General features: G+C 45.5%; 1 protein-coding gene across 2 annotated transcripts in view; it reads left to right on the forward strand.

Annotated features, from left to right (window-relative positions):
- Nckap1l (NCK associated protein 1 like) overlaps positions 1 to 11,705 on the forward strand; it is a 49,078-nt gene extending 37,373 nt beyond the window's left edge. Inside the window, exons 29-32 of one of the 2 annotated variants that reach the window (XM_006520255.3) lie at positions 311 to 420; positions 2,066 to 2,155; positions 6,257 to 6,401; positions 11,619 to 11,705. In XM_006520255.3, the coding sequence (XP_006520318.2) occupies positions 311 to 420; positions 2,066 to 2,155; positions 6,257 to 6,388 (332 nt within the window). In that variant the 3' untranslated portion in view covers positions 6,389 to 6,401; positions 11,619 to 11,705. Of the gene's footprint in view, positions 1 to 310; positions 421 to 2,065; positions 2,156 to 6,256; positions 7,646 to 11,618 lie in introns of those variants that run through there. The other variant, NM_153505.4, reaches the window with a different exon arrangement.
- The last annotated feature ends 106 nt before the right edge of the window (positions 11,706 to 11,811 follow it).

Below are 11,811 nucleotides of genomic sequence, written 5' to 3' on the forward strand. Positions count from 1 at the left end.
TTTGAGAATGTGTGCATAAAATTCTATTCCAAAAAAATACCATAGGAATATACTTCTTCTAGTCCCCAAATGACATTTAGTTGTTTTGGTGTCAATTAGGGTGGTCCAGCCTGTGGGGGGAGGGGAGGGGAGAAAGGAGGGAGAGAGACTGAGACAGAGACACAGAGATAGAATCAGAGACAGAGACAAAGACTTACTCAGAGACAGAGACACAGAGAAAGAGAGAGAGAGAGAGATTTTTCAGGTAGGGCCAACCTGGGCTGTTCATTTTGTCATTCTCTTTGTCCCTTCTCCCTCCATGCTAACCTAGGCTACAACAACAACATCCACTGTTTGACCAAAGCCATCATTCAGGTGTCTGCTGCCCTCTTCACTCTGTACAACAAGAACATTGAAACGCACCTCAAAGAGTTTCTGGTGGTGAGTGGAAGTTGTTTGACTTCATCTTCTGTAGAGTCTAACCTCCCATGTCATTCTTGCAGGAAGAGTAGAGGCTTTTAACCTTCCTGACAGCTGGGACTTCAGCTTCTGTCCAGATATTTGGGGAGATGATTGGACAATGAGAAAATTTTTTGCTATAAAGTCCTCAGACCTCCAGACAGACAAACATTTGAGGCCTCAGTTTTCTCATTTATAAACTAAAGAGATTAAACTGATTTGTGATTCATCATGTTGGTGTACATCAGAATATCCTAAGGAGTTTGTTAAAATAGACTCCTGATCTCTACCCCAGACCTCCTAAATTAGAATATAGAGTGAGGCCTAGCCTCGTGTTTCTAATTTGGTCTCCAGGAGATCAGAGATACATTAAAGTCACAGCAATGCTGAGTTTCACACCCTCTAAGGGCCCTGCCTACTCTATACTGTCATTCACCAGTTTTCAAGCTTGGGTTTAAATCATGAAACACTAGCATTCCCAACAAGTGGGCTTGGATTTAGACTCTTACTTTGAGAACACTTGGACTGAGTTTCCAAGACCTGGAGTTTACGACCACAGTAGATTCTGTGTAGATTTTGTCTGAAACTCATAGAACATGTTTTTAGTCAAAGTTTGACTCTCTGTATCACCATCAATATTAGTTTTGCCCCTGGAAAAACACTGAATAATATTTTCCTCCCATAGCTGAAAGAGGCCCTAGAGTTTTCCACTCTGGATCCTTATAGAGGATTTCTGTCCATATATTCTGCCTTATGATCATCACCCTTACGCTGCCTGAGCATTCTCACCAATGGGGAGCCTCTTTCTTTGTGAAGCATGGCCTTGACTTAATAATTATGTCCTTATCTTTCTTCTTCCAGAAGGAAACAGCAGGTGACTTTTTTTTTTCAGGAATTATACCCTTATTCTGAAAAGTACATGCCAGGTACATTAAGTTGGTTAGAGGGTCTCTGTTTAAGCTGGGACAAACAACTAGACAGAATGAGCTCTAACCATTTTAAAAGTAAAGCAGACTCCCACAAGATCTCCAAGAAAAGAGATCCCCAACCCTATCTCTTTGTTCCCTTGTACCTTGTTTGGTTGCTAAGCTCAGGTAACCTGGGTCTGGGCTATGTGATTCATGCATGCTTCTACCTATTCCCTTGACTATTGGAGGCCTGGCAGTAAATGGAAGTGACAGTCCCTTGGGAGATGATAGGAGGAGAATACTAAGACCACTATTTGAACCAGAGGTTCATCCTCAGTATTGGGGAACAAGGTCAGCTGTAAACAGTCAGATGGCAGAGGTGTCTAGAGGCTGCTGATGAAAAGAGGTTACTCTCTTTGTGCACAGCATTACCAGCCTTTGTTCTAGGTTCTTCTCTGTCCCCCGTGCCCTCTTTCCTGGCATTTGATGAGCTTCTTTTGTCTGCACTGGCAGGCTAAGCCAGTGGGATTTATTTTGGTTTGCAGGCAATGTGTGTCTCTCAAACCTAGGGACCTGATACTTTCCCACCATGAGCTTTCAGGAACAGCCTTGCACTTCTTAAGGCTCCTCCTTGATCTTTTCTTAAATTCCTGTAGCCTGAGGCTGTTCTATTCTGACCTCCACACAAATCTGTTTCTTTATAAATGCTTCCTCTGCAGGTGGCCTCTGTCAGCCTCTTGCAGCTGGGCCAGGAGACTGACAAGCTCAAAACCAGAAATCGTGAATCCATTTCTCTGCTCATGCGCTTGGTATGTATCTTGTTTAAGATGGTCTGGGAACAGAGAGAAAGGGCCAGCAGGAGATTCTTTTTTAGGGTCTTTGGGTCCCTGCCATATTATAACCAAAACATTAACTAAGAATTTAAGTCTGCCTGGTTCCTCTGGATCTGTGTTCACATTTTGGTGAACATTCTAGACTTGTCCTGTGATCCCAGAGCAGAACCTTCAAGGACTTCTAGGCACAATGGGATGTCACTTGACCGTAGCTCATGGGTCCCTTGTCTTGCAGTGCTCCTGAGTTTGACATGGAGGAGTGCAACAATGTGCTTTTTGGGTGGTTGTTCAGTATGCTTTTGGCTGTCTCCAACAACTTCCTACCAGTGTCTTGTCTTCAAGGATACTATGAGGAGAATACTGGATAGACAGAGAGAACTTAAAGGAGTTTATGGGGCTCACAGGAAGGAATTAATTTTGGTTATAAGGCAGGGAGCTTGGTAAGGCAGTTTATGCTCATTCCCTTGCTTTTCAAGCTGTGTGCTTGCCTCTCATTTGGCAGAAAGTTCCTGGAGCTCTGGCTGAGTTGACTTTAATGTGATTTCCTTATGACCTCGTTTCCCTCTTCAACATACTTACTCACCATTTTCATCTGATAGTCTGATCCTCCAAGTTGGGCAGGTAGGGCTGCTGGGTTTGTCTAGAGGCCCTGCCCTTACCCTCTTCTTACCCCCTTCCCCACTTACTTTTCTCTGGCCCAGTGGGAGAGGATATGCCCCAACTCATAGGACACACTCAAGATTTGTATGGTATTAGAGTTCTCCAGCCCACCCTACTGGGATGGATAGTGGGTGTACCTCTGCTACCCAAGGATATATGGCTGCAGCTGAGATGTTCAGGTAGAGAAGTCTGTATGTATACAAAACCTCTCAAATGGGGTGGAAAGAAAAGGGGTGCTTGACTAAAACCGAATTATTCTTTTGTTTTGTTAGGAATAGAACTCTGATAAGTATAAGAGTTAAAAAGTATTTTGTACTCATTTGTGTGTATATATGTCCAAACAGTAGTGCATGTGTGCTCTGAGGACAACTTGCAGGAGCTGATTCTCCTTCTACCACGCGGGTCCTAGAGATCAAACTCAGGTCTTCAGGCTTAGTAGCAAGTGTCTTTACCAGCTGAGTTAGCTCTCTGGCCCAAGTCTAAACATTCTTTTTCTTTTTTCTTTTTAATTAATTAATTTTTTATTTTATTTTACATGCATTGGTGTTTTGCCTGCATGTATGTCTGTGTGAGAGTGTCAGACCTTGGAGTTACAGATGGTTGTGAGCTGCCTTGTGGGTACTGAGAATTGAACCTAGGTTCTCTGGAAGAAAATCCAGTGCTCCTAACTGTGGTTCCATTTTTCCAGCCCCAGTCCAAGTATTCTTAGCTAAGTCTTAGACTTCAATGAATATACAGAGGTATATTTTAAAACTATGACAAAATAGATTTATTTATTTAGAGAGAGGTTCTCATGTGTCCTGGGCTGGTCTTGAACTTGATATATAATCATGGATGACTTTGATTTTTCTGGTTCTCCTGCCTCTACCTCTACAGTGCTATTATTCCAGGCATATATCACCATACCCAGTTTATTTTAAAATTTACTTTAATGTGGTACATGGGCTTAGAAATATAGACACAGGCATTCCTGGGACCTGCCCCCTCAGGCTCCCTTCTTTAAAGACTGAGGCCTTGAGTGGTATCTATGTTTCAGTCAGAAAAAAGGCCTACCCATTTTTTTTTTTATTATGATGGGGGGAGAGGGTCGAGAATGAACTTGAAGTGTGCACATTTGTGTAGTGTGTGTGAGGGCTCCAGGAAGGAGGATGCTAGAAATGTGGTAGGCAAGCACTGCCCCCACTTCTTCTTTCTTTCCTTCTGTCTGTCCATCCTTCCTCCCTTCCTTCCTTTCTGTCTCTCTCTTACTTTCTGAGACAGTTTTACTGTGTTGATCACTCTGACCTCGAACACAAAATGTCCCTGCCTGAATCTCTGAGTGCTGGGTTTGCAGATGTATGTCTTCATGCCCAGCAAAAGCATGGCACTTTATCCACGATGGCATGGTTAGAATTAGGAGACATTTGAGGAAGTTCATGGTAGACATTAAGTGCTCAATTAATGGGGCACACTCTGTTTGCTGTTCATTTTTGTTTCAGGAGGACTTAAGCCTGCCTCTATTTCCTCTGCAAGGTGGGAGGTGACTGTGCTGTGAATTGCCTATTAGCCCCACCTCCTGTGCCATGATCTCCACCCCCAAGCCTGCCCTAAAAGATGGGGAGGTTCCTGTCCCTGGCAGGGGCAGAGCCAGGACCAGGCACATTTTGCTGCGGTGAAGATTGAGGGACTAGCTGCTGCAAAGCAATTTAAATGCAAATGTTTCCACAGAGAAACTGGAGATGATTGCAGGGAAGGCACTGTGTTCTGAGTTAAAAGGCTATTTGTGTAATCCCACAATCTGGCCAGCACCTCCCTCCCTGAGGGTCTTCCTGTTCTTACTGTCCAACATGAGCATGGCCCACCCCAGGGTTGACAGCCTGTTCCTGGCATGGGTTCCTGGGGAAAGAGGTGGCACTCTCAGAATCAAGAACTTAGATGTCAGAGCCATATCAGATCCTGTCCATTATCTGAACTTAAAGGTAGAGAAACGTTGGAAGAACAGAATGAGATTCAGGTTATATAGGCTGATTTGGGACTAGAACCCACGTCACTGGGCCACCAGTCTAGGGATGTTCTCAGTGCCACAGAGAATAGGAAGCCATGGACCAGTGGCTCTTTCACGAAGCTGTCACCCTGACTGCATCTGCTGCCTGAGGGCTGGAAATCTCAGTAAACAAGGAACTCCGTCTGTTACTGGACTTTGGCTTGGGACTTCAGAGTTTATTTTTGTTAGTTATTATTTCTTTAATCTTAATTTTTAATTTTAGTTAAATTAATGAAATCATTATTTTAGGCAAGGTTTGCTATGCAGCCTTGGATAGCCTGGTATGTGGCCCAAACTGGCCTCAATCTCATGACACTCTGTCTGCCTTAGCCTTGAGTTGGGATGGCAGGCATGAGTCACCACATCTGACTGGGGCTGTGGTTTTGACAGAGGATTTTCTTTCCTCCAGGCTATGTTGCTGCTCTTTTGAGGCCATTGTGTGCACTGTGTGTGAATGTGTTGTTTGCGAATAGCAAAATCTTTCCGATGTAAAAACTTGAAGTGTCTTTGGAGAGAGGTAGAAACACGTGACACCAGACACGATATATTCTCGTTCCTTAGTGGGTATGCAGAACTTGAAATACCAGACAAATTGGGGGAGGCCCACCCTGTGGATTGCCAGAGGATGTGGGACTCCTCTCCGGAACATGATTTCTTGAGTGAACAAGTTCTAAGGAAATACACCCTGCTTCTCTCACCCAGATGGAAACCCAGCTCAACCCTAGGCTGTGCTGCTGTTTTGAGCATATGGCATCTCTGCCCATTTTTACAGCCTCACTATCACCCTTAGTCTCATCTAGGCATCCGATCTATCTTCTGTTTAGCTATGGGGACTGCTGGGATTGCCACAGCATAAAAACTTCTAATTAAACTAATTAATCATGCCTGGTCCTTTATGTAGCATCCTGACTACTCCCCAGGTGCTGGCTGGGAAAGGGAGGAACCGTGGCCCAGTATAAGAGTATAAGAGGACCCATTTGGTTTTACCACCGCCCCCCACCCCCACCTCACCCCCTGGCCTGCAGTGGTGATTGTTTCCCTGGCTGTAAAGCTTTGAGATGAGTGAGCACTGCAGTCCATCTTAACTGTGCTGCCCACGTGTGACTTAGTATCCAGAACAGGAGAGACTCTAGGAAAATGGTTTGTTTGTTTTTCTTTTCCCTTGCCTTCTGTTTCTGTGCCCTTTACATTATCCCTGATGGAGGGGATGGGCCATTGAAATGGAGCTCAGGAGGACACTCTGCCTTGGGGAGCCAGATCAGGAGCCAGATCAAGAGCCAGAGTAGGGGAAGACTGAGTCAGATTTGCTCTCTTTGAACTCTCAGAGCTGCAAAGGGAAAGCCATTGTCAGAGATGTCTTCTGGGAGTCCTCACCTCTTGGTTGTATGTTTCAGGTGGTGGAGGAGTCACCCTTCTTGACCCTGGACATGCTGGAGTCCTGTTTCCCTTACGTTCTGCTACGCAATGCCTATCGGGAGGTTTCCCGGGCCTTCTACTTGAACCGTCTGCCAGCCAGTTCCCACTGAGGGCCCTTTGGAGGTGCCAAGAACCATGCTGCAGTGAAAGTTGCAGCCATTTCTTCAAAAGGGGAGAAGAGTGGGAGGGAGCTCAGGGAGAGACAGGTCAGGCCCCACAGCTGAAAGGGATAAGGAGGAATATCCAGGGCTGAGGAATCATGGAGAAGTGGACAGGCTGGGGCCATGGAGGACAATTTATAGATAAAGGAGTGTGGAACCACATGTATGAATTTTTAACCGTGGGGCGGTGGTGAAAAACCAGTGACCTACAAGCATATTGTGTATCTTCTGGTGACTCCAGCTTCAGCTCTGACAGGCATGGGCCTCTCCGACCTTCATCACTATTCTAGGATAATGTTGGCGGGCAGAGATGATCAATCATCATATTAAACCATAATGAGCTTATAATCCTCCCGCTGGAGCTGCTATTGTCTCCTGCACATTCATTAGGACGATTATCTCCTCTCCTTCTTTTCCAAATGTGTTCAGCAAATGTCCAGCCTGCTCCTTCTGCAACAGAGCAGCACAGGCACCCACTTCTCTTTCAAGGGCTCTTGGTCCATCTTGCCTTAACTCCATTCCCCACTGTGGCAAGGGGAAAGTGTCCTCCCGAGGTATCATGGCCAGCGTACTCTCCTATCTACTGTGGGTAAAAAGTGTATCTTCCCTGTTCTTACCGTGCCTGCTTTTCCTTGTGTGTCTCCACAGCCCAGATCAGAGGGGCAATCCAGATCACCTGACAGCCAAGTAAAACAGACTCACATGGGTTTTCCCTCCTACACCATTAAGGGGGGCGGTTTTCTACCTCCTAATGGGTGGGACTAACTTAACCCCTAATCCCCTTGTCAGTCTGAGTACAGCTGTTGCTCCAGGCAGGGACTTCTCTTGTAGATCTTAAATTTCACATACCTCATTAGGTCAGAGGGCCAAGAGTAGGGATCCTTGAGGGAATACAGGCTGTTTCAACTTAGCCCTTTTCTGCACTAATTAGAATTTCAAGTGTCACAGAGCCTTTAGATAGCACTAACTGGGTTTAGTAACTTTGTGGCAGAAAGCAGTTAACCCCGTCCTTCATTCACACAGTCATTGCCAGGGAGGCTGGAGTAACAGATCAGATGTGTCACAGGTCCTGAGTAGTTGGAATGGGAAAATATAATTAGCCAGTTGATTAATTAGGGTCGTGCCCATGCTTCCATTATGAAAAGGAAGCAATTGTTGTTGGCTTTCAGCAAAACCATCCAGCTTTCATTAAACCAACTTGATAGCTGTTTTGGGATTGTGCGTGGATGTTTGCTTTTTATTTCTTCAGACCTGGGGTTAGCCGATACTTCCTTCACTTGACACACATAATCAACAAACATTTTTGTTAGTAACAACTGTCTGCTCTTTAGGATAGATGCAACAGAGACTCTAGCTTCATGCTTCAGCTAATTGTCCTTCCTTCCTATGAAGAGGACATTATATGCAAAGGGGTAACTCAGCGTCAGACCAGCTGAGACCACAAGCACAGCTGATGAGGAGAGAAAGGCTCAGGCGTATCTGATCAATGACACCTCTTCTCTTTTCTCTTGATTCACGGTCTTGTTATGTAGCTCAGGCTAGCCTCAAATTTATAATCCTCTTATCAGCCTCCCAAGTGGTGGGATTCTAGGCATAGATCATTATACCCTGCTGACCCTACACTTTTATATCTCTACTTGGTTCTTCTTCTTGAGGGGGCAAAGAGACTCCTTTTTCATGTGCGTGGAGAATCATTTACAAAGAACCTCCCAGAGAATAGCTAGAGAGGTAGGTGATAGAGATAGGAATAATGTCCTTTTGTTAATTAAAAAAAATCAAGATCTACACATACTTGTAAGACATAATACAGAAAGACCATGTTGTCTACCCTCACACAATTTCACTCAATGGTAACATCTCATAATACTCTAATTCATGGTCACAACCAGGATAATGGGGCATTAATATAACTCACTGATCTCATTTAGGTGTTCCAGTTTTACTTACACTGGTTCTCTGTGTATGTATATGCAACACTATCATGTGCAGGCTTGTGTATCTGTGACAGTCAAGACACAGAGTAACTAACTCTATTACCACACAGATTTTATAATCACCTCCATTTCTCTCTTGCAACCCACCCACATCAACAGATTTGTTTTCTACTGCTAAAATTTCGCAATTTGACATAATCTCCTTTCACAGACGTGTAATTATGCCCACACATTTATCTACCACCTATACTTTTTCAAATCATTTTTCTATACCTAAGCAATTCTGCAAACTAGGCAGGGAAGGCTTCTATACTGCAGGTCAGGACATATTCAGTGACAATTAATGACTTAATGAGTCAGGCCATGTGTTGGACTGAACTGGAACCCAAGTCTGATGCTTAGTCCTGGACTTTCTGCCTGACAGGGTACCTCTTTATAAAATTCAGAAACTGTAGAAGGAGCAAAGAGGAGAGGTAAGTATGTCACTACCTGTACTAGCAGGAATTAAAGGTGAAGGGATGCAGGAAAAAACAGGGTGCATCAGCATTTCAGGTACTTGTTCTTCCATGAGGAGGGTCTCTGACTTCTTACAGCCTAGGACACAATCAGCTATGGACTGTCTTTGCTCTGAGATCCCTCGACTTGTTTAACTTAGACCCTCGAAGAACTGAGGAGTGATGTTGACCCTAATTGCTCTGGCTTGCAGAGAGAGAGTTGGTTCTCTAGTCTCAGTATTTTCATTAATGTAGTGCTTTCATTAAGTCCCCATTAGCTTCTTTGCAGTAGTGAGATGAAATTATTCCTCTCACCAGGCCTGGGGGAGATTTGCCTGCTGAGGTGCTATCTTTGGTTTGGGCAGCAGGGATGCTGCCTTCTTCTTCTGTGTTGTTCTATCTAGGAAGCAGGTAAAGAGGGCAGGCTCCAGGTGCAGCCTGAGGTCTGGACAAGGAAAGTAGGGGTTCCCTCTGACATTTTACAAGAAGGAAACAAATGTGGCCTGAACACCAGTTCCTGAAGCAAGGGTGGTCCCAGCTAATGACCAACTTTCTTAATCTAAGACCCTGCTACCCGGGTCTAGTTAATTCTTCCCTTACAAAGTTTGACTTTGTGAAGAGGCTGGCACATGCCTGAAATGTGCTCACGTTGTTGGGGGAAGAATGTTCTTCCAGCCCTCCTCCCCACAAGGCCTCTTGCCTCTCCCAAGTACCTGTCATCAGAGGAGGTGAAGATGAGTCCCCCCTCAGCCCCCACACCTCAGTGAATTGTCAAGTGTTCTCCCTCCCACCTGAATAGGAAGCAGGAGCTGCAGGCCAGGTTGCAGATTGGGGAAGTCAGAAGTTAACTTGAGCTGAGTTTGCAGCATGGTAGAGACTGAAGAGCAGGCTTTTCTCTTGTCACTTTGGAGAGAGAGGATTGTGGGGCTGTCCCTTTAAATAGCATTCCTGTAGGAGGCAGATCACATCCATCCGTCACCTGCTGCCAAAGCATCACTTTTGGTCTTTATCAAACTCCAAGCTTGTTGGAAGGGATTGTGGGGCAAGGTGTGTGAGGAGGCAGACTTTCCCAGGGGTGAGGGCAGGGCAGTTCAGCAGAAGCTGAACAGGAAGGAGGGCGATGAGACTGGGGAGAAAGCCTAGGAAAGGTATGGGAGGGGAGGGGAGGAGAGGTGGAAAAGACAGGAAGAGAAGAATAGCTGTTTTTTTTGACTCCTCAAATGGGACAAGAATACCTTCATATTCTGGTCTCTTTAGAAGTTCATAAAGCTGAAATGTGATTTCACTTCAGCTTAGAGGGAGGAGGGTGAAGCTGAATACCAGAACATGTGACTAAAGAAAGTGAAAGCCAAAGAGTGGAAAAGGCCTCGATCGACTTGGCTTTGACTTACAGGTTGTCTCTGTGGGACTGTGTTATTTCTTCTGTGCACACTTTTCTTGTTAAATGGAAAGGGAGGTAGATAGATTTTATCAATGACCCCTTTCTTAAAAGGGTCAGGAATTGGGAGCCTAGGAGAGCTGAGCATGTCACTGTGTTGACATGTTGAAATTATCTTTGTGTTGAAATGTTGAAAGTTCACCCTGGAACCCTTCTTCCCTTTCACCAGTTGAACACTCTGTCTGTATCAGAAAAATCCTTAGTTCTAATGAAATTTTTGAGTTAGAGCATTTTAACTCTAATCCTAGTTCATAATTAATTCTTGTGTAGTTTCCAGCAAATCCCTTCTTCAGGTGATAAAGGAGCTGGCTCACAAATTCTGTAAACTACATTGTGCAAGAGTGATAGAGTCTCAGATGCTGAGGTCTCTAGTCTGTGATTGCTTCTCTGGAGAGGAGGGAACAGTGATGTTTGTTGAAGTTAGATTGACAGAAGGTGAGGTCCCAAGATTCTTGTCACTTTTGGCTCTATCTCCAACTCTGCTGTAGCTTTCTATCTCTGTGCTTCCCAGTGGCTGCTTCTCCTGGCAGTTTTTTTCACAGTGGGAGTCTAGCACTTCCCCTCTGATCCTTTCTCTTCCTTCACCTGAGAAAAGAGGAGCCTCCACTCCATAGTTTAGAATATATGTCTCCTCCCGGTCACCCCTCCTCCCAAACCCCAGAGTTCTTGAAATGAAAAGTCACATTCTGGAACCCTGGATTAGTGGCTTGTTAGAAAACCAGCAGTCAGTGAATCCATTTCTATTTGCAGATTGCATGAGAGTTTCTACGGTGCCAAAGTAGGTGTTCATTCAGAGAACAGAGAGACAGAACTGGGTCCCATGGTGGGACACGGTAGGATGGAAGAGGTTTTGCCCTGTCACACAGTCTTGAGTTCAAATTCTACTTTCTTGTGTCACAAAATATTTATTCAGCAGAGAGGCTGTTCTACACTGGGCCTTTAGCTCTTACTTTTTTTTTTTTTTCCTTTGAAGGCAGAATAAAATGAAGTCAGTTGGAACGGCTGCAGGCCTGCAGGCCAGGCTAGCTATCAGGCTTGCTTTCCTGTCTGTGTGCAGTTACTGGGTAGTTAAGGAAGGCATGGGGGCTGCTTGATCTGCAGAGCTTTAAAATACATAGAAATTCCCTCTGGGCGGGCGAAGGAGGCAGGTCCGGAAGACCCGGTTGTGGGAGCTGAGGCCAGCTGTGGGATGCCAGCATTGCTCCGAGCCACCAGAACTTTTCCTTTCAAAGACAGGACCGCGGCGTGTGGGGGTTGGCCTGGCTAGGTTCTGAGGATTGTGGCTTCACTCCACCCACGGCCTGGTATTACAGGGAGAAAGAAGGACCACCGAGGATACGCGGGCAACCAGCCACGCGTGGAATCTTGGGACCACATGCGCGCATTCACAGAAACTCTGAACACACCCAGAGGGAACCACCCCACCATCCACACGAAGTCCTGCGGGCCGCCCGCGCGCGCTGTCAACACGCACTACCCCTCTCCCCGCCCCCCCGCGCGCAAGGG

This window comes from Mus musculus, chromosome 15, assembly GCF_000001635.26.
Source record: "Mus musculus strain C57BL/6J chromosome 15, GRCm38.p6 C57BL/6J".
NCBI lineage: Eukaryota > Metazoa > Chordata > Mammalia > Rodentia > Muridae > Mus > Mus musculus.